This window comes from Salmo salar, chromosome ssa06, assembly GCF_905237065.1.
Source record: "Salmo salar chromosome ssa06, Ssal_v3.1, whole genome shotgun sequence".
NCBI classification, from domain to species: domain Eukaryota; kingdom Metazoa; phylum Chordata; class Actinopteri; order Salmoniformes; family Salmonidae; genus Salmo; species Salmo salar.
The window spans coordinates 75,975,726-75,998,386 of record NC_059447.1 but is presented as its reverse complement, the minus strand read 5'-3'; the positions used below and the strand labels follow the sequence as shown (position 1 = coordinate 75,998,386).

General features: G+C 45.5%; 2 protein-coding genes across 6 annotated transcripts in view; one reads left to right on the top strand and one right to left on the bottom strand.

Annotated features, from left to right (window-relative positions):
• LOC106608091 (zinc finger protein 410) overlaps nt 1–8,853 on the top strand; it is a 15,041-nt gene extending 6,188 nt beyond the window's left edge. For all 5 annotated transcript variants that reach the window (XM_014205796.1, XM_014205794.1, XM_045721014.1 and 2 more), the window contains exons 10-11: nt 207–326; nt 7,376–8,853. In XM_014205796.1, the coding sequence (XP_014061271.1) occupies nt 207–326; nt 7,376–7,476 (221 nt within the window). In that variant the 3' untranslated portion in view covers nt 7,477–8,853. The remainder of the gene's footprint in view (nt 1–206; nt 327–7,375) is intronic.
• LOC106608092 (ectonucleoside triphosphate diphosphohydrolase 5) lies at nt 7,831–22,661 on the bottom strand. The gene is made up of 13 exons (XM_014205798.2): nt 22,132–22,661; nt 21,791–21,870; nt 21,533–21,676; nt 21,320–21,395; nt 20,789–20,824; nt 14,145–14,233; nt 13,828–13,907; nt 13,642–13,703; nt 13,255–13,356; nt 12,740–12,883; nt 11,741–11,797; nt 8,950–9,065; nt 7,831–8,782 (listed from the first exon to the last, which is right to left on the bottom strand). Exons 1-13 carry the CDS (start codon nt 22,382–22,384, stop codon nt 8,699–8,701), a joined length of 1,323 nt encoding a protein of 440 aa, XP_014061273.1. The 5' UTR covers nt 22,385–22,661; the 3' UTR covers nt 7,831–8,698.

Below are 22,661 nucleotides of genomic sequence, written 5' to 3'. Positions count from 1 at the left end.
ACCAACCCTGGTTACAAGCATTACAGGGTGTACAGGCTTTTCTTCCAATTCCAACACACTACACCTAATTCAGCTGGAGCCTTGGAGTTTACCTGTATGTGTCTATGTATAACCAGCTCATTGTCTTCCATTTGGAATGTTCGATATAACACACACACACACACACCTCTGTAATGAACAGTATGGCACCTCTGTGTGATTGACAGGCGAGGCTCTGACACACAGCAGTTTGCTGGAGGCTGACGGGTCACCTGACGACAATATGGTCACCATGACTACGGGGGTGGAGCCCATGAACCTACACCACGCCATGCTGCGAGAACAAGGTAGACACGCACACAGTCATACAAAACATTTCACAAATGCAAAACCCCAATAAATCACATTTATTTGTCAAATGCGCTTATCAACTGGTGTAGACTTTACCGTTGAATTCTTAATACAGTCCAATCCCAATACTCTTAAAGGGATAGTGTGGGGATATCTGGGGACACGAATGACGTAACACACATTTCCCGATGCTCCTGCAACTTGCGACAACCTTTATTTAATTTAGAGCACAGTTTAATTGTTTCATTTCGACTTACTAAGTATTGTTGACATAGTTTCATATCTCGTTGCTCTTCCGAACGGTAATAATGGCAGTGAATTGCTGAATGGAGGATTGCTAAAGTAGGCCGCAGCAAAGCCTTGGATTTTCCTGAACGATTTCCAATTGGAGTGGCGGGCATATTTGTCTGCTCCTGACACAGTTTCAGTTGCCTTGGTCGGCAGAATATCCGAGGCATGGTTTTTCATCTCTCTTCGTAACAGTTAAAAAAGGATATAGTTGATGTAAATGCGACTTGAAATAAGAAGCCTGCATTCAGTTACTAAAATTTCATCAGCAAGCTAGCACAGCCGCTAATTGAGTAAATGGTCATATTTCTGTTATTTAAAACCTCAGTCTAGTCTACAACTTGACTTCTATTGCCTAGCTTCATTTCTGAAACAACATAATCTGACTCTTCACTGTTCCACAAATCCCTCGATTAGGCAGATAAGAGACACTCGCTCTAAAAGAGACCCCGCTCTTGATGAATGTTTATTGAATCCTTTGAATCAGTCTCTCTCCCTCTATCCTTAAAACAGGCCTCCATTTCAGTGATATTGAAAAGGAATAAAGACCCTCTCTCCTGCATGTCCTATCGCCCAATCTCACTGCTCAATGTGGATGTTAAGCTCTTGGCTAAACTATTAGCTATGCGTTTGGAGTCGGTCTTACCATCTGTTATTTCCTCTGACCAGGCAGGTTTTATAAAAAAAAATAGACATTCTTTCTCAAATATCAGATGACTCTTTAATGTTATGTATAATCCTTTTATCTCAAAGCTCCCAGATATTCTAATCTCGCTAGATGCTGAGAAGGCCTTTGATAGAGTGGAGTGGGGCTACCTTTTTCATACCTTAGAAAAGCCCTAAGACTACTGAACATCTAATCAAATTGCTACCCAGTCTACTTGCATTGCCTCCCTCTTTTACGCTGCTGCTACTCTCTTGTTATTATCTATGTATAAGTCATTTTAATAACTATACCCACATGTGTATATATCACCTCAATTACCTCGACTAACTGGTGCCCCGCACATTGACTCTGTACCGGTACCCCTTGTGTATAGCCTCGCTATTGCTATTTTACTGCTGCTCTTTTTAATAATTTGTTACTTTATTTCTTATTTTTTTTAGGTATTTTTCCTTATTAACTGCTTTGTTGGTTAGGGCTTCTAAGTAAGCATTTTACTGTTGTATTTGGCGCATGTGACAAATAAAATTTCATTTGATGCAGTTCTTATAGCTATGGTCAAATTTACTCTTCACAATCCTTCATTCGCAGCTATTAAAACTTTATGGGAACATAAAGTTTGAGTTTACTGATGACACATGGGAAGATATTCTGCACCGTGTCCACTCTTCTATTTGTGCCAAACATGGTTTGATCCAATGCAACATCCTACACCGCACTCACTGGACTAAACTCTGTCCCAAAGCAAGCACCAATTAGCCTGGAGCTAGGCCCATCTCCCGGCTAGCTGAAGAGGTCCATCAGCCACTCCCTCCTGGACCCCTTTTTCTGCCGGTACGGGGTACGGAACCCCCGCCGATTCTTCACGACTGGACTACCGACGTGATCTGCTCGAGGGGGTTACTCAACTGGCTCCTACGTCGCGACGTCCCCTGAATGCCCATCTGCTAGCCTGCTAGCCGCGGCCCGCTAGCTGTCTAGAGCATATCGGACTGTTAGCTAATAGGTCCATCGGCCAAATTCTCATGCCACTATTCCTATTTTGCCAATCGGCCTGGGCCCCTTTTACCATACGAAGCCCTGCTTATCCATCACGACTGGACTACCGACGTAATCTGCCGAGGGTTTTTTCTTCCAACAGGCCTCTTCGTCGCGACATCCTCTGAATGCCCATCTGCTAGCCGCGGCCCGCTAGCTGTCTAGAGCATTTTGGACTGTTAGCTGAATAGATCCATTTGCCAATTGGACTGGACCCCTCTGCTACACGGAACCCTACTAATCCATCATGACTGGTCTATCGACGGAACCGCACGAGGAAGCTAAAACAGACTTTCCTCCATCACGACGTCCCTTTAAGGCCCTTCTGCTATCTTGCTAGCCCCGGCCTGCTAGCTGTCTGAATCGCCGTGTCTCCATCCAGCCCAACCATTCACTGAACCCTTTTGATCACTTGGCTACGCATGCCTCTCCCTAATGTCAATATGTCTTGTCCATTACTGTTCTGGTTAGTGATTATTGTTTTATTTCATTGTAGAGCCTCTAGCCCTGCTCAATATGCCTTAACCAACCATTTAAATCTACCTCCCACATATGCGATGACATCACCTGGTTTAAATGTTTCTAGAGACATCTCATCACTCAATGCCTAGGTGTACCTCCAATGTACTCACATCCTACCATACCTTTGTCTGTACATCATGCCTTGAATCTATTCAATCGTGCCCAGAAACCTGCTCCTTTTACTCTGTTTCGAACGTGCTAGACGACCAGTTCTTATAGCCTTTAGCCATACCTTTATCCTACTCCTCCTCTGTTCCTCTGGTGATGTAGAGGTTAATCCAGGTCCTGCAGTGCCTAGCTCCACTCCTATTCCCCAGGTGCTCTCATTTGTTGACTTCTGTAACCATAAAAGCCTTGGTTTCATGCATGTTAACATTAGAAGCCTCCTCCCTAAGTTTGTTTTATTCACTGCTTTAGCACACTCTGCCAACCCGGATATCTTAGCCATGTCTGAACTGCCAAAGGGGACGGAGTTAGCCTGCAGTGTTCTGTCTTACTATCCAGGTCTGTACCTAAACAATTCGAGCTTCTACTTTTAAAAATCCACCTTTCCAGAAACGAGTCTCTCACCGTTGCCACTTGTTATAGACCACCTTCTGCCCTCAGCTGTGCTCTGGACACCATATGTGAACTGATTGCCCCCGATCTATCCTCAGAACCCGTCCTGCTAGGTGACCTAAACTGGGACATGCTTAACACACCGGCCATCCTACAATCTAAGCTTGATGCCCTCAATCTCACACAAATTATCAATGAACCTACCAGGTACAACCCCAAATCCGTAAACACGGGGCACCCTCATAGATATCATCCTAAGCAACCTGCCCTCCAAATACACCTCTGCTGTTTTCAACCAAGATCTCAGCGATCACTGCCTCATTGCCTGCATCCGTAATGGGTCTGCGGTCAAACGACCACGGCTCATCACTGCCAAACGCTCTCTAATACACTTCAGCGAGCAGGCCTTTCTAATCGACCTGGCCGGGGTATCCTGGAATGATATTGACCTCATCCCGTCAGTAGAGGATGCCTGGTTATTCTTTAAAAGTGCCTTCCTCACCATCTTAATGCTCCATTCAAAAAATGTAGAACCAGGAACAGATATAGCCTTTGGTTCACTCCAGACCTGACTGCCCTTGAACAGCACAAAAACATCCTGTGGCGTACTGCATTAGCATCGAATAGCCCCCGTGATATGCAACTTTTCAGGGAAGTTAGGAACCAATATACACAGGCAGTTAGGAAAGCTAAGGCTAGCTTTTTCAAACAGAAATTTGCATCATGTAGCACAAACTCAAAAAAGTTCTGGGACACTGTAAAGTCCATGGAGAATAAGAGCATCTCCTCCCAGCTGCCCACTGCACTGAGGCTAGTCACCACAGATAAACCCACTATAATTGAGAATTTCAATAAGCACTTTCCATCTGGCTAACCCTACCCCGGTCAACTGTCCGGCACCCCCCACAGCAACTCACCCAAGCCTCCCCCATTTCCCCTTCACCCAAATCCAGATAGCTGATGCTCTGAAAGATCTTCAATATCTGGACCCCTACAAATCAGCCGGGCTAGACAATCTGGACCTTCTCTTTCTAAAATGATCTGCCGAAATTGTTGCAACCCCTATTACTAGCCTGTTCAAACTCTCTTTCGTATCGTCTGAGATTCCCAAAGATTGGAAAGCTGGCGCCATCATCCCCCTCTTCAAAGGGGGAGACACTCTAGACCCAAACTGCTACAGACCTATATCTATCCTACCCTGCCTTTCTAAGGTCTTCGAAAGCCAAGTTAACAAACACATTACCGACCATTTCGAATCCCACCGTACCTTCTCCGCTATGCAATCTGGTTTCAGAGCTGGTCATGGGTGCACCTCAGCCACGCTCAAGGTCCTAAACGATATCATAACCGCCATCGATAAGAGACATTACTGTGCAGCCGTATTCATCGACCTGGCCAAGGCTTTCGACTCCGTCCATTACCACATTCTTATCGGCAGACTAAACAGCCTTGGTTTCTCAAATGACTGCCTCGCCTGGTTCACCAACTACTTCTCTGATAGAGTTCTGTGTGTCAAATCGGAGGGCCTGTTGTCTGGACCTCTGGCAGTCTCTATGGGGGTGCCACAGGGTTCAATTCTCGGGCCGACTCTTCTCTGTATACATCAATGTTGTCGCTCTTGCTGCTGGTGATTCTCTGATCCACCTCTACGCAGACGACACCATTCTGTATTCTTCTGGCCCTTCTTTTGACACTGTGTTAACTAACCTCCAGACGAGCTTCAATGCCATACAACTCTCCTTCCGTGGCCTCCAACTGCTCTTAAATGTAAGTAAAACTAAATGCATGCTCTTCAACCGATCGCTGCCCGCCTGTCCAGCATCACTACTCTGGACGGTTCTTACTTAGAATATGTGGACAACTACAAATACCTAGGTGTCTGGTTAGACTGTAAACTCTCCTTCCAGACTCACATTAAGCATCTCCAATCCAAAATTAAATCTAGAATCTGCTTCCTATTTCGCATCAAAGCATCCTTCACTCATGCTGCCAAACATACCTTCGTAAAACTGACCATCCTACCGAACCTCGACTTCGGCGATGTAATTTACAAAATAGCTTCCAACACTCTACTCAACAAATTGGATGCAGTCTATCACAGTGCCATCCGTTTTGTCACCAAAGCCCCATACACTACCCACCACTGCGACCTGTACGCTCTCGTTGGCTGGCCCTCGTTTCATACTCGTCGCCAAACCCACTGGCTCCAGGACATCTACAAGTCTCTGCTAGGTAAAGCCCCGCCTTATCTCAGCTCACTGGTCACCATAGCAGCACCCACCCGTAGCACGCGCTCCAGCAGGTGTATATATCACTAGTCACCCCAAAGCCAATTCCTCCTTTGGCCGCCTTTCCTTACAGTTCTCTGCTGCCAATGACTGGAGCGAACTGCAAAAATCACTGAAGCTGGAGATTCATATCTCCCTGACTAGCTTTAGGCACCAGCTGTCAGAGCAGCTCACAGATCACTGCACCTGTACATAGCCCATCTGTAATATAGCCCACCCAACTACCTCATCCCCATACTGTATTTATTTATTTATTTACTTACCTTGCTCCTTTGCACCCCAATATCTCCACTTTCACATTCATCTTCTGCACATCAATCACTCCAGTGTTTAACTGGTATATTGTAATTACTTCACCACCATGGCCTATTTATTGCCTTACCTACCTTATCTTACCTCATTTGCACACACTGTATATAGATTGTTTTCTACTGTATGTTTGTTTATTCCATGTGTAACTCTCTGTTGTTGTATGTGTCGAACTGCTTTGCTTTATTCTTGGCCAGGTCGCAGTTGTAAATGAGCACCTGTTCTCAACTAGCCTACCTGGTGAAATAAAAATAAAGTAAAAAAACTCAGGCTTTCTAACATCAATCCTGATGTCCACCCTGTTAGCAACAGGTGTCCGCAAGCTCCTGCTTCATTAATACATATGTTTTGGTCCTGTTCTTCTCTACATAGCTATTGGTCTGCCATCTTTGATACCACACCTAAAGTATTACAAGTGCCTTTTGCTCCTACTTCCATAACATCATTTGGGGTATTACCTGATACTATAAGACCTCCAAAATACATATCTAACTGTGTAGCCTTTGTGAGTTTGTTGGCAAGAAGGTTGAATTTACATCTGTTGAAGTCGCCCTCTCCTCCCTCTGATTTTGTGTGGATTAAAGATGTCTTACATTTCAGAAGATATAATATACCCTAAGGGGTTCTTCTGACAAATTCTACCAAATGTGGCAACCTTTCTTTACCTATGGAGAGACATTGCAATTTCCCTCTACAGTAAACTGCCTACCTAAGCTTTGTATTTAATTGATCTACCTTACAAAAATTATAATAAGACAGGCTAATATTAAACACTTTGTTTTGAAGATTTTAATATTTTTTTAGTCTTAAGTAATACTTAAGTTTTTTTTTTTCGTATGGGTGTATACATTCCTACCTCGTTCAAAATGCATGATCTCATGGTATATCGAATGTATAAAACCACATGTGCAATGTAGTGTATTTCAAGCATTGTTTACTGTAACTGAAATACATTTTTTTTAAAAGGGATAGTGCGAGATTCTGGAAATCAATGTGTTTTTTTTTTTGATGAACTTGTCGATACCATTTTTATGTTGTCTAGTATGATGGAAGTTAGCTTGCGAGCTAATAATAACTAGCATTAGCGCGATGACTGGAAGTCTACCACTAGCTGTGTAGAACTGAACTTCCTTCATACTGGATGCAGAGACATACAAATTGTATCCATGAGTTCATCTGACTCTGGGTAAGTAGAAAACGGTTTATTTGCCAGAATCTCGCACTATCCCTTTAACAGTTAGCGATGGTGTTCTATTTTTCAGGACTCAAACCAAGGGCATCGTCCAAAACCACAGGGGGATATATAGCCTAACTATGGCCATGTTATTTAATTACCCCCCTGTGCCTTCTAACTCATCTCTTCTTCCCTTCGTTTTAGGCTCGGCAGACTCCGTGGTCGTTCTCTCTCAACCCCATGACCTGGTCACCATGACAACGACAAGCCACACGTATGCAGAGGATGTGGTGGCTTTGCTGTAGTCAAGGCTGTTGTGCAAATCTCTGTTCACACTTCAGGAAAGGCATTTGTGGCAGAATTCTACATGTACTCTCTGCATCCTTCACTGTGGCTGCGTTAAGACAGGCAGCCCAATTCTGATTTTTTTTTCTCACTAATTGGTCTTTTGACCAATCAGATAAGATCTGAAAAAGATCTGATGTGATTGGTCAAAAGACCATTTAGTGGGGAAAAAAAGATCAGATTTAGCCCTGTAGATATGTAATTAGCTGCTGAGGGTTTTATGAGAAGACGGTGTAAAATGTTCTAGAACTTGTACAGACAGACAACTTTTTCTGTAGTTTATAAATATAAGGAATTATCAGGTGACTTTCCAAAGAAATGTATACAAATAATGTTTTAATTAACAATGTATGTGTTTGTCATTGTTTAAACAACATACTAAATCAATTGTGTAAGCTTACCTGGGTGCAGATAAGGCTAAAATGCAGTAATCTTTTGCTAAACAATATTAAGGCTGATGCTTTTTAGTTTAATTCACATTAATCAAGAGCTCGAATCAATTTCTATCGTTGAAGTTTAGCACTAAAGCGGGATTTGAAATTCAAGGCAATGTATCCACATTGAGACTTTGTTCACGGTAAACGCTGCATATGTCGGCTCAATCGGAAATGACCATTTCAATCGCATTATGGAGCTGAACTTCTGCAATACTCAATAGCTGACAAAACTATTTGAAAATGTACTCCACAGAAATGTACTCAGTCCCCAATCATTAAGGAAACAGTTTCAAACTCACAAGCTGCTATTGGAACACTATTTTTTTCCAAACACACTCTATACACACACACATACCAGCTTCTATTTTTTTTATGAAAATCAAGATCAGACCTAACTGATATCAGATGGTCAAAATATCCAGATTTGTACAGTATTTGCAGTAACACAACTATGTTGAGTTTCAGCCCCCAGTGCTTTATATATAAAATACAAGGCTACAGTATAGCAGCCAGTCACATGAAAACAACAGACCTACTGAACTATAGTACCAGTCATGTGTGTTGGGTAACAAAATAGTTGTAACAATTGTAATGTCATCTCAAATGTAAAATCCAAATATGGCATATCTTTAAAACATTACAAGACACAAAGGCTTATTAGTTTAAAAGAAGTATTCCTCAGTCCATTTCTTGTTGACAGTCCATGTGATCCCACCTGCCCACCCAACCCTGTGGCTTATGGCTCTCAGTGGATCTTTAGGTTCTGGAAGTGTTTGAACATGGCACCTAAAGCCCAGCTTGTCTCAACGTTGTTCACCTTCTTAGTCAGCTGGAGAAAGGAGACACACACCAAATTACTCATGCCTTTTTGTATTTATTTAAGTAAAAATGTTTAACAGATCTTGTCTGACCATTTCTTTGTTGCTAGCTTTAAAAAGTGTGGTTTTGCATTACTGAATTGCCAAAAGGACTATTCCAGGACTATTCCGGTCTCACCTGCAGTACAGTGTTCTCCTTGAAGCCGAAGCCATCTTTGAGCAGACAGGTGATGTAGGTCATGTCCATACACAAGAAGGGGCTGACAGGACGGTACTTAGACATCTTGTTACACACTGGAATAAGAAACCGAAATCCATTGCCAGATCAGTGCAGTAAAGGGAAACAAGGAGAGGAAGACACCTGTAAGCCATTAAGACTTCTCAAGCATAGAATCTAGCCCTTGCTGCACTATCAGAGCTGCACTAGCCAACACCCGCATAGCTGTTGTTTTGATGGTGTGGGAAGGAAACTGCGTTTGAGCAGTCAAATCCACAGGCAGCTCCCGGCATTATACAAGACCTAAGCCTTGTGCCCACCAGTATGTATGCGTTCTGCCAGAAGTCCATTCATTTCAATGGGAGGCAATTCACACAGCTGGGACACATCTGCCAGATTGCGGTGCGTGCATTGTGTTTTTTAATAATTTTTTGCTCAGAAAACCTGGGGGCCACGTTGAGAAACCCTGCACAACACAGTAATGATAAATCCATTGCTATGGACAGTATTTCTATTACAGGTATTTGAAATATGTATTTCAATTACTTCTGAGTATTTAGTAATTTGTATCACCTTGGGCTGAACTACACTCCAATGTGCTATGGAACAAGATACTTTCGAGAGCTGTCATTTGTATTTTCCAAATAGTTTTCTATCCCATTTTCATAACGGTTGGCCATTTTGTTGCTCCCTTTCACCTGGAGTTGGCATCAGGAGTCCAAGTCTCTAAATTAACTCAATGGAAATGTATATGTAAAAATGAACAATTGCAAAGCATGCAGAGTATTATTCTAATGATATCCGCCATGAAACAAGGCCAATAATAATACCCAGTATGCTAAGCAGTTCATTTTGGTATGTTAATAATTATTTTGCATATACATTTTGGTCTTTTAGCAGACACTTATCCAGAGTAACTTACAGTCAGGGCACTCAACTAAGGTAGATAAAGTAAAACGTTACTGAGAATGTTGCTGTTCGGGCCGGCTACTTGCAAATGTATTTATGCATTTTAAAATACAAAATACAGTTGAAGTTTTTCAACCACTCCACAAATTTCTTGTTAACAAACTATAGTTTTGGCAAGTCAGTTAGGACATCTACTTTGTGCATGACACAGGTAATTTTTCCAACAATTATTTACAGACAGATTATTTCACTGTATCACAATTCCAGTGGGTCAGACGTTTACATACACTAAATTGACTGTGCCTTTAAACAGCTTGGAAAATCCCAGAAAATTATGTCATGGCTTTAGAAGCTTCTGATAGGCTAATTGACATCATTTGATTCAATTGGAGGTGTGGCTGTATTTCAAGGCCTACTTTCTAACTCAGTGCCTCTTTGCTTGGCATCATGGGAAAATCAAAAGAAATCAGCCCAAAAAATTGTAGACCTCCACAAGTCTGGTTCATCCTTGGGAGTAATTTCCAAATGCCTGAAAATACCATGTTCATCTGTACAAACAATAGTACGCAAGTTTAAACACCGTGGGACCACGCAGCCGTCATACCGCTCAGGAAGGAGATGTGTTCGGTCTCCTAGAGATGAACGTACTTTGGTGTGAAAAGTGCAAATCAATCCCAGAACAACAGGAAAGGACCTTGTGAAGATGCTGGAGGAAACAGGTACAAAAGTATCTATAGCCACAGTAAAATGAGTCCTACATCGACATAACCTAAAGGCCGCTCAGCAAGGAAGAAGCCACTGCTCCAAAAAAAAGCCAGACTACGGTGTGCAACTGCACATGGGGACAAAGATTGTACTTTTTGGAGAAATGTCCTCTGGTCTGATGAAACAAAAATAGAACTGTTTGGCCATAATGAACATCGTTATGTTTGGAAGAAAAAGGGGGAAGCTTGCAAGCCGAAGAACACCATCCCAACTGTGATGCACGGTGGTGGCAGCATCATGTTGTGGGGTGCTTTGCTGCAGGAGGGACAGGTGCACTTCACAAAATAGATGGCATCATGAGGAGGGGAAATTGTGGATATATTGAAGCAACATTCAAGACATCAGTCAGGAAGTTAAAGCTTGGTCGCAAATGGGTCTTCCAAATGGACTATGGACAACCCCAAGCATAGACAACCCCAAGCATACTTCCAAAGTTGTGGCAAAATGGCTTAAGGACAAGATAGTCAAGGTATTGGAGTGGCCATTACAAAGCCCTGACCTAAATCCTATAGAAAATTTGTGGGCAGAACTGAAAAAGCATGTGCGAGCAAGGAGGCCTACCAGCCAGCTCTGTCAGGAGGAATGAGCCGAAATTCACCCAACCTAATGTGGGAAGCTTGTGGAAGGCTACACGAAACATTTGACCCAAGTTAAATAATTTACAGGCAATGCTACCAAATACTAATTGAGTGTCTGTAAACTTCTGACCCACTGGGAATGTGATGAAAAAAATAAAAGCTAAAATAAATCATTCTCTCTACTATAATTCTGACATTTCACATTCTTAAAGTAAAGTGGTGATCCTAACTGACCTAAGACAGGGAGTTTTTACTCGGATTAAATGTCTGGAATTGTGAAAAACTGAGTTTAAAAGTATTTGGCTAAGGTGTATGTAAACTTCCGACTTCAACTGTATATGTATTTTATCTTCATTTCAAAATACAAGTATTTTGTTGTTTATTTTGATACATCGATCTTTATAGTATTTTGTCATTTTTGCCTCTCTCTGGCTATGCATATCATTACTCATCAGACTTCTCACCCTCACCCTCGTTCTCACCCTCACCCTCGTTCTCACCCTCTTTAGCTCCCTTCTTAAAGTCTCTGACCTCCAGCATTCCTCCTTGGGTCCCGTCTGAAAGATTGGAATGACAGGGGTCGTTAATCTTTCCTTCATAAACACTGTCATTGCACTGTATCATTCATTACAATGAGAGCAGGGATACACAGTACATCTCCATCATACTAATAGGGCCTGCAACCTTTCTCATCATGTTACTCACTGACGAGTCGACGACCACGGACACCACTCTAATAACAATCTAGAACTCATCACACCACTGAGTCTGAGTCACTTACTTCAGAAATGAGACATTTTTCCCTGTCGAGAGGGAGGAGGGGAATGAATCTCATTCTAGGAGTGAGACATTATACTAACTGTGTCCTCTCACTAGCCCCGTTTATACCTGGTTCTAACATGCATCCTTTGTCCTGAGCTTATCCACATTCCAATTGTTCCCACATTGAAGCCATTGCATCTACACATGGTAGTAAAATGTGTCTCTTATCCGTCCACTGTGTCAGCATTGTGACTAGATATCCGGGTCCGCTCTGTATGAAAATGATTTTACAGATATTTGAAAATAATACTTATTTATTTTAAGACACATATTGATGTCATAAATCAATGGTATAACCTGTCAATGTTTGTAGAGTGCAGGATAATGATGATTTAAATAGTTTCACTGTCCCGATCTTTCTACACTTTAGTAAATTGGAGGAGATAAAATATATAGCCTATGGGGCTCTTCTGACATTCTCCCGAATGTGGCAACCTTTCTTTACCTATGTAGAGACACTGCAATTATAACAATGCGTGCCTCACTACCTCCGGAGGTGGTCAGGAAGGTCTGATCACAATGTGTCTTAATCGTCTACACCTGTCTAAAATTGTGGGCACAATCAGAATGTGGACAAGATCAGGATAAAGGACGATTGTCGGAACCAGGTATAAACAGGGCTACAAATGCATCCACTGCTTGGTTGTAGTTGAAGTTGTATGTGTGTGTGTTCTCACCAATAAGGCCTGCATCCACGGCTCGGTCAAAGTAGTAGGAGAAAGCGTAGAGCACACTGGTGTTTTTCAACTCATAGGGCTGGTGAACTATTCCCTTTACTACCTTCAACACCTCCTGGTAACACAGCTTGTATCCCGCATAACCTGGGACAGGGACCAAAACAGGATACTGTTATGAGCTCAAGTTTTTAATCAATCAAATGTATTTGTATAGCACTTTCATACACATTTGTGACAGACTGCTTTACAGCAACCCCAGGTAAACCCTAGTACCCTGCATAGGAAGACACTTTGAGAGGTACCAAGTTCAGCATGCTACGTTTTGTGTTACCACCCAAATAACTGTTCCAAGGTACATTTTACCCACACCATACGTAAAATGTATGCACGCATGACTAAGTCGCTTTGGATAAAAGCGTCTGCTAAAGGGCAGATATATTATTATTAAGGTTGTTCTACTACAGTACATATTTGATGGTAGTTCTAGCAGATCCAGTGAGTTGGTTGACTCTCACCATCAGGTATCCCGCTGACTGTGTAGGTGAGTCCTCCAAAGCGCCACTCCTCTCTGAACTTCTTGGGCAGACAGGAGCTTTTGAACACTCTCCACTCCAACCCTGTAGCGTAAAGTAACAAAATAATGATGAATGGGGGTCTATGAATAACATAGAAAAGTAAAAAGCATGTTCTAAAACCTATATTGTGTGTGAATTGGGGATTCTAACATGCTGATGATGTTTGGGCTCAATTCAATCTGTATTGCTGAAGTTCAGCGTTATAGCGCAATTGAAATTTAAAGGTCATTTCCGATTGAGCTGACGCGTTTACTGTGTGTGAACGCAGTGTCCGCTAACGCGAGAACACGGCCTTTAAATTTCTATCGAAGTGTATCGAGCCATCACCTTCTGCCCCCAGTGCTCCTAGGGCTGCCAGTCTGGCTGCCATCAGTCCATTACCCAGGTAGCTGTCAATCAAATCAATCAATAGTTATTTGGATAGTACTTTTACAAACCATTATGGGTTTGTTGTATAGAACAATTACTTGAGACAGTTTATACTTTCTACATCAGTGGATATAGATTGTTTACCTGTGAGTGTACAGTTCATATGCAGAGTTGAACATGTCAAATCTGGCAATGTAGTCAGCAGGAGAACTTACAATGGTTTTCTGCACAGGAAAAATAAATATGTGAACAAATGTAATTAACATTCCAGAAAATGTTTTATGCATGTATGTCTAACTGATCTTGTGCCTGGCAAATGAAATGTATGCATGCATGACTAAGTCGCTTTGGATAAATGGCATATATTATTTTATTATTCATATTCAAATATAAACACTGTATCAACATAGTGTAGAAGCACAATATTGAAAATAAATCAGCTTGTACAAATGGACCCTAACCTTGAATTTGGGTAGAAAAGTGATTTGAGTCGATCCACCCCCCAGATCCAGAATCCCCACTGTCTCCCTGGTGTCAGCATACAGGTGACCTAAAAAAAATAATTTCCCATTTGAACCAACTTTATTGACAAGTTCCCTCTGAAGACGGTGAGACAGGAATCAGTCACACTTGTGATTTGGTACAGCCCAGGTGTCACGACTTCCGCCAAAGTCGGTCCCTCTTCTTGTTCGGGCGGCGTTCGGTGGTCGACGTCACCGGCCTTCTAGCCATCGCCGATACACTTTTCATTTTCCATTTGTTTTGTCTTTGTTTTACACACCTGGTTTCAATTCCCCAATTACATGTTCATTATTTAACCCTCTGTTTTCCCCTTGGTTTTTGTGAGTGATTGTTTTTTGTAAGTTCGGTCCGATGTTTGTGGACTTGGTATTATTTGGACATTTTTAGTAAAGTTCATTGTGTTACTCATCTCTGCTGTCCTGCGCCTGACTCCTCTGCACCAGCTACACCCAGAACCTTACAGAATCACTCACCCGAAAATGGAGTCAGCAGGAGCAGACAACCCCCCTTTTGCGGTCGAGGAGCGCATCCAGCAGCATGCGACCATGTTGCAACGTCTCGGCATCGCCATGGATCGCGTGCTGCAGACGATGGACCGATGGGAGAGAGGAGGAGTTCTGCCAGCGCCTCCACCGGCACCACTACAACAGGCACCACAGTTCACCCCTCCTTCACCCGGTCCGAGTGGGACTTGGCTCGCACTCCCGAGGGAGTATGATGGGACGGCTGCCGGATGCCAGGGGTTCCTACTCCAGCTGGAACTCTACCTGGCGACCGTCCACCCGGCTCCTTTGGGACGTGAGAGCGTGTCCGCCCTCGTCTCCTGTCTCTCAGGGAAAGCCTGGAGTGGGCCAATGCCGTATGGGGGGGAAGGAGAAGCGGTGATGGACAATTACGCGGAGTTCACCCGCCGCTTTCTGGCAGTTTTCGACCGCCCACCTGAGGGTAGAGTGGCGGGTGAACATCTGTTCCACTTGAGGCAGGGGACGAGGAGCGCACAGGAGTTCGCCTTGGACTTCCGGACCCAGGCCACCAGCGCGGGATGGAAGGACAAGGCCCTGATCAATCACTACCGGTGCTGTCTGCGCAAGGACGTCCGTCGGGAGTTGGCCTGCAGGGACACCACTCTTACGTTTGACCAGCTGGTGGACCTGTCGATCCGGCTGGATAACCTGCTGGCTACCCGCGGACGTCCGGATCGGGGCCTGTCAGTTCCATCCCCGAGCACCACCACTCTGACGCCCATGGAGCTGGGAGGTGCTGCGCATAGGGCGACCGGAGGAGGGGCCGTTCCCTGTACCATCTGTGGCCGCAGAGGGCACACTGCTGGTCGGTGCTGGGGAGGTTCTTCTAGGACTCGAGATGGCAGGCAGGGCACTCTCGTGTCACCCCAGGTGAGTCGGCACCAGGCTCACTCAGAGCCCCCTGTTGCTCACATGTTTTTGTTTATACATTTTCCTAAGTTTTCCCCGCATTCCCAGAATAAGGCGCTCGTAGATTCAGGCGCAGCTGGGAATTTTATTGACAGAGCATTTGCCCATAATTTAGGGATCCCTATTGTTCCTGTGGATATGCCCTTCCCTGTGCACGCCCTAGATAGTTGACCATTAGGGTCAGGGCTAATTAGGGAGGCCACCGCTCCTCTGGGCATGGTTACGCAGGAGGGTCACAAGGAGAGAATTAGTATTTTCCTTATTGATTCTCCTGCATTTCCCGTGGTGCTGGGCCTACCCTGGTTGGCCTGTCATGACCCCACTATTTTGTGGCAACAGAGGGCTCTCAAGGGGTGGTCACGAAAGTGCTCGGGGAGGTGTTTAGGGGTTTCCATCGGTGCTACTACGGTGGAAAGTCCAGACCAGGTCTCCACCGTGTGCATCCCCTCTGAATATGCCGATTTGGCTCTCGCCTTCTCAAGGCGACTCAATTACCACCTCATTGATGGAGGGATTGTGCGATAAATCTCCTGGTAGACGCAGCACTTCCCAGGAGTTACGTGTATCCCCTGTCAAAGGAGGAGACGGCGGCTATGGAAACATATGTCTCCGAATCCCTGGGGCAGGGGTACATTCAGCCCTCCACTTCACCTGCCTCCTCGAGTTTCTTTTTGTGAAGAAGAAGGACGGAGGTCTGCGCCTGTGCATTGACTATCGAGGTATCAACCAAATCACTGTGAGGTACAGCTACCCGCTGCCTCTCATAGCCAGTGTGATAGAGTCAATGAACGGGGCGCGCTTCTTCACAAAATTGGATCTCAGGAGCGCTTACAACCTGGTGCGTATCCAGGACGGGGACGAGTGGAAGACGGCATTTAGTAACACCTCAGGGCACTATGAGTACCTCATCATGCCGTACGGGTTGATGAATGCTCCATCAGTCTTCCAGGCATTTGTAGATGAGATTTTCCGGGACCTGTACGGGCAGGGTGTAGTGGTGTATATTGACGACATTCTGATATACTCCGCTACACGCGCCTAGCATGTGTCCCTGGTGCGCAGAGTGCTTGGTCGACTGTTGGAGCATGACCTGTACGTCAAGGCTGAGAAATGTCTGTTCTTCCAACAGTCCGTCTCCTTCCTAGGGTACCACATTTCCACTTCAGGGGTGGAGATGGAGAGTGACCGCATTGGCAGACTCCCACCACGGTAAAGCTCTTTGCCACCTTCTCCTCCCTCCTGAATCCTCCTCCCCCCTCTCTGCGGATGACTTCGTCAACCATTTTGAAAAGAAGGTCAACGACATCCGATCCTCATTTGTTAAGTCAAACGACACCGCTGGTCCTGCTCACATTGCCCTACCCTATGCTTTGACCTCTTTCTCCCCTCTCTCTCCAGATGAAATCTTGCGTCTTGTGACGGCCGGCCAACAACCTGCCCGCTTGACCCTATCCCCTCCTCTCTTCTCCAGACCATTTCCGGAGACCTTCTCCCTTACCTCACCTTGCTCATCAACTCATCCTTGACCGCTGGCTACGTCCCTTCTGTCTTCAAGAGAGCGAGAGTTGCACCCCTTCTCAAAAAATCTACACTCGATCCCTCCGATGTCAACAACTACAGACAAGTATCCCTTCTTTCTTTTCTCTCCAAAACTCTTGAACGTGCCGTCCTTGGCCAGCTCTCCTGCTATCTCTCTCAGAATGACCTTCTCGATCCAAATCAGTCAGGTTTCAAGGCTGGTCATTCAACCGAGACTGCTCTTCTCTGTGTCACGGAGGCTCTCCGCACTGCTAAAGCTAACTCTCTCTCCTCTGCTCTCATCCTTCTAGACCTATCTGCTGCCTTTGATACTGTGAACCATCAGATCCTCCTCTCCACCCTCTCCGAGTTAGGTATCTCCGGCGCGGCTCACTCTTGGATTGCGTCCTACCTGACAGGTCGCTCCTACCAGGTGGCGTGGCGAGAATCCATCTCCGCACCACGTGCTCTCACCACTGGTGTCCCCCAGGGCTCAGTTCTAGGCCCTCTCCTATTCTCGCTATAAACCAAGTCACTTGGCTCTGTCATATCCTCACATGGTCTCTCCTATCATTGCTACGCAGACGACACACAATTAATCTTCTGATAACCAGGTGGCGAATCGCATCTCTGCATGTCTGGCAGACATATCAGTGTGGATGACGGATCACCACCTCAAGCTGAACCTCGGCAAGACGGAGCTGCTCTTCCTCCCGGGGAAGGACTGCCCTTTCCATGATCTCGCCATCACGGTGGACAACTCCATTGTGTCCTCCTCCCAGAGTGCTAAGAGCCTCGGCGTGACCCTGGACAACACCCTGTCGTTCTCCGCTAACATCAAGGCGGTGACCCGATCCTGTAGGTTCATGCTATACAACATTCGCAGAGTACGACCCTGCCTTACACAGGAAGCGGCGCAGGTCCTAATCCAGGCACTTGTCATCTCCCGTCTGGATTACTGCAACTCCCTGTTGGCGGGGCTCCCTGCCTGTGCCATTAAACCCCTACAACTCATCCAGAATGCCGCAGCCCGTCTGGTGTTCAACCTTCCCAAGTTCTCTCACGTCACCCCGCTCCTCCGCACACTCCACTGGCTTCCAGTTGAAGCTCGCATCTGCTACAAGACCATGGTGCTTGCCTACGGAGCTGTGAGGGGAACGGCACCTCCGTACCTTCAGGCTCTGATCAGGCCCTACACCTAAACAAGGGCACTGCGTTCATCCACCTCTGGCCTGCTGGCCCCCCTATCTCTGCGGAAGCACAGTTCCCGCTCAGCCCAGTCAAAACTGTTCGCTTCCCTGGCACCCCAATGGTGGAACAAGCTCCCTCACGACGCCAGGACAGCGGAGTCAATCACCACCTTCCGTAGACACCTGAAACCCCACCTCTTTAAGGAATACCTGGGATAGGATATAGTAATCCTTCTAACCCCCCCCCTCAAAAAATAAATAAATATATATAGATGTACTATTGTAAAGTAGTTGTTCCACTGGATATCATAAGGTGAATGCACCAATTTGTAAATCGCTCTGGATAAGAGCGTCTACTAAATGACGTAAATGTAAATGTAAAGGAAGTGCAGCGGTTTCTAGGGTTTGCCAACTACTACCGGAGGTTTATCCGGGGCTTTGGTCAGGTAGCGGCTCCCATTACCTCACTGCTGAAGGGGGGACCGGTGCGACTGCAGTGGTCGGCTGAGGCGGACAGGGCTTTTGGTCACCTGAAGGCTTTGTTTACCTCGGCTCCCGTGCTGGCTCATCCGGATCCCTCTTTGGCGTTCATAGTGGAGGTGGACGCGTCCGACGCTGGGATAGGAGCCGTACTCTCTCAGCGCTCGGGTACGCCATCAAAGCTCCTCCGCCCCATGCTTTCTTTTCGAAAAAGCTCAGCCCGGCGGAGCAAAACTATAAATGTGGGGGACCGGGAGCTGTTCGCTGTTGTCAAGGCTCTGAAGGCGTAGAGACATTGGCTTGACTGGGCTAAACACCATTTTCTGGACTGACCACCGCAATCTGGAGTACATCCGGGCGGTGAAGAGACTGAACCCTCGCCAGGCAAGGTGGGCCATGTTCTTTACCCTTTTGTTTTCACCCTGTCCTACAGACCAGGTTCCCAGAACGCTAAGGCAGACGCACTGTCCCGGATGTATGACACAGAGGAGCGGTCCATGGATCACCCCCCCATACTTCCGGCCTCTTGCCTGGTGACACCGGTGGTGTGGGAGCTGAACGCGGACATCGAGCGGGCGTTACGTACAGAGCCCACTCCCCCCCAGTGTCCAGCTGGGCGTCTGTACGTTCCGTCTGCTGTCCGCGACCGTTTGATCTATTGGGCCCACACGTCACCCTCCTCTGGTCATCCTGGCATCGGTCGGACGGTGCGCTGTCTTAGTGGGAAGTACTGGTGGTCCATCTTGGCCAAGGACGTGAGGGTTTATGTTTCCTCCTGCTCGGTGTGTGCCCAGTGCAAGGCCCCTAGTAACCTGCCCAGAGGGAGGTTACAGCCCTTACCCGTTCCACAATGGCCGTGGTCGCACCTATCGGTGGACTTCCTCACGGATCTTCCTCCCTCACAGGGTAACACCCCGATCCTGGTCGTTGTGGATCGGTTCTCTAAGTCCTGCTGTCTCCTTCCTTTGCCCGGTCTCCCTATGACCCTACAGACTGCGGAGGCCCTGTTTACACACGTCTTCTGGCACTACGGGATGCCTGAGGATATAGTGTCTGATTGAGGGCCCCAGTTCACGTCAAGGGTCTGGAGGGCGTTCATGGAAGGGGGGTCTCGGTCAGCCTTATCTCGGGCTTTCACCCCGAGAGTAACGGGCAGGTGGAGAGAGTAAACCAGGACGTGGGTAGGTTTCTGCGGTCTTATTGCCAGGACCGGCCGAGGGAGTGGGTGGCGTTCATCCCCTGGGCAGAGATGTACTTGTCCTCTTGCTCAGTTGTGCACCAGGGCCTCCCACTCCTCTTTCTATTCTGGTTAGAGGCAGTTTGCGCTGTTCTGTAAAGTGAGTAGTGCACAGTGTTGTTCGAGATCTTCAGTTTCTCGGCAATTTCTCGCATGGAATAGCCTTCATTTCTCAGAACTAGAATAGACTGATGAGTTTCAGAAGAAAGGCCTTTGTTTCTGGACATTTTGAGCCTGTAATTGAACCCACAAATGCTGATGCTCCAGATACTCAACTAGTCTAAAGAAGGACAGTTTTATTGCTTCTTTAAATCAGCACAACCGTTTTCAGCTGTGCTAACATAATTTCAAACGGGGTTTCTAATGATCAATTAGCCTTTTAAAATGATAAACTTGGATTAGCTAACACAACGTGCCATTGGAACACAGGAGTGATGGTTGCTGATAATGGGCCTCTGTACGCCTATGTAGATATTCTACGAAAAATCAGCTACAATAGTAATTTACAACATTAACAATATCTACACTGTATTTCTGATCAATTTGATGTTATTTTAATGGGCAAATAATGTGCTTTTCTTTCAAAAACAAGGACATTTCTAAGTGAGCCCAAACTTTTGAACGGTAGTGTATATACATATGGCCAACACTACACCCTGATAATTGAATAGTCTAACCAACAGTGCATTACAATATGTACTATGACAAGAAGTTACAAGTCTCACCTGTCAAAAAGTTCACAGTAACCCATGCCAAAATTCCTATGAGAACAAAAAAGTGAAATTGAAGTGGGGTTAATACTGATCTGACAATGCAGTTTAGTACACTTAACTCACAACTTGTTTGACATGCATAAGCATTCGTTTTACATGTGTGAGAGGGCTATCATTTGAGAGAAGTGGTCAGAATGCTGACAAATCAATTACACAATGACACCACACGAGGCTTGGTAAGCCACTAAATCCATTCACCACATAATTACACGTTTTTGAGATGTAACTAACATTGCCTCTAACGACAACAACCCTCTTTTTCCAATAGCGTCATCATAACAGATCAGGGTAATCTACAGTAATTTAGTAAAATAGCCTCAGGAACACCAACACAATGAAAAAGAAAGAGCACAGCAAGCTGTAGAAGGAGAACAATGACTGATGCTATCAGGAGGAGAGCACTGTTGAAGCCTGCAACCGAAGTGCTGATGAATAGGTTTGACTGGAGGTTGACTGGGGGGTTATTGGGAGACGAGACGTTACCTTCATTTGTACCATCCATTATGCTGACGCTGTCGTCTGGGACGAAGAAGGGAGATTCATCAAACACGTCCTGCACCTGAGGGGTGGAGTGGGAAGATGGAGAGATGACAACAGAAAGAGTGAATGTAGTGTCAACACATTCAGCAGTGATTTGATTTAACAGTGCTGTACACTGTAGCCCCCTATCAGATCTAGCAGTGCCTTAGCCAGTACCTGTTCCAGCAAAGCCTGGGCTTTCTCTGGGGGCAGCAGCCTGAGTCCTGCTGTAGCTTTCAGGACCAGTGGGGTTCTCTTCCAATCCAGCTGTGGGACAGTCTTCTTCGCCACCTTCAGAAGCTGCCTCACTGTGTACCCACCCTGGGGAGACAATGTGGTTGTGATGATGAATTTGAGTAAAATCTATTTGAAGTGTTTTGGGAATATTGGAATATCACTTGCTGCGTCGACAGTTACAACCACTGCTGTACTCACCATTTCAGGTATGTCTGCGTATGCCGACAGACCAGGCTTGATGGAATGGAACATCTCATTATCCAACACTGGTAACTCCTCTGGCAGACAAAATATACAAATGAACCATTAGTCAACAGAAATACAGTTGAAATTACAAAACCCACTCGAATCATTAAGCATTTAATCTACAATTTGCAAACATTAATGATGTTTTATGAAGATGGGCATTTAGTGTAATGTTCATTGACTAGCATCTAATAATAAACACATTTAATTAAGTTTAATAAATGGGCAATTCAATACCACAACATTGCATACAGTAACACATCTGGAAGCATCCGAATTTTAACATAACTCACCAGGGTCTTTCTGTATGAAGGTGTAGACATGGATGCGCGTCCCAGTGCTGCCAGCGTCAAACATTACCCCGTAGAAGATCCGGCTGGAGTTGGCCGGACGGCTGAGGCTGGGGAGGAGGTTACCCAGGCTGGCTGAGAAATCCAGGACAGAAGCCTTGGGCTGGAGCTGGGCATGGGACAGCCCTGTCAGAGCCAACACAACCAGAACCAGAGACAGGACCACTGCAGGTAGGAGAGGAGCCTGGAGAGACATCTTCACTCTGGCGAAGGAGCAGGAGATGAGTGTCCCTCTGATGGGTATGAAGCCAAGAGATTAGGCTAAACCCGATGGACTGATGGGTATCTTAGTCAACTCAACTAATAGGAGAGTGGAGACTGAGGCAGTTGTGAAGAGGAAAGTTTAGTTTAGCCAACAGCACGCTAGATAGCCTAATTGACACTACTTCTGAGTCCTGACCTAACTGGATAGAAGATACAACTAGAAGCAACAACCAACAGAAGAGCCCCAAAGCAATAACATGCAGTTATAT

Excerpts from the sequence above, each read along its gene's own strand:
- LOC106608092 (XM_014205798.2), bottom strand. The coding sequence starts at position 22,384 with ATGTCTCTCCAGGCTCCTCTCCTACCTGCAGTGGTCCTGTCTCTGGTT. Across the intron at positions 21,677-21,790 it reads ACGCAGACATACCTGAAATG|GGTGGGTACACAGTGAGGCA; the intron begins GTGAGTACAGCA and ends TTGTCTCCCCAG. Across the intron at positions 9,066-11,740 it reads TAAGAAGGGAGCTAAAGAGG|TGTGTAACAAGATGTCTAAG; the intron begins GTGAGAACGAGG and ends TTCTTATTCCAG.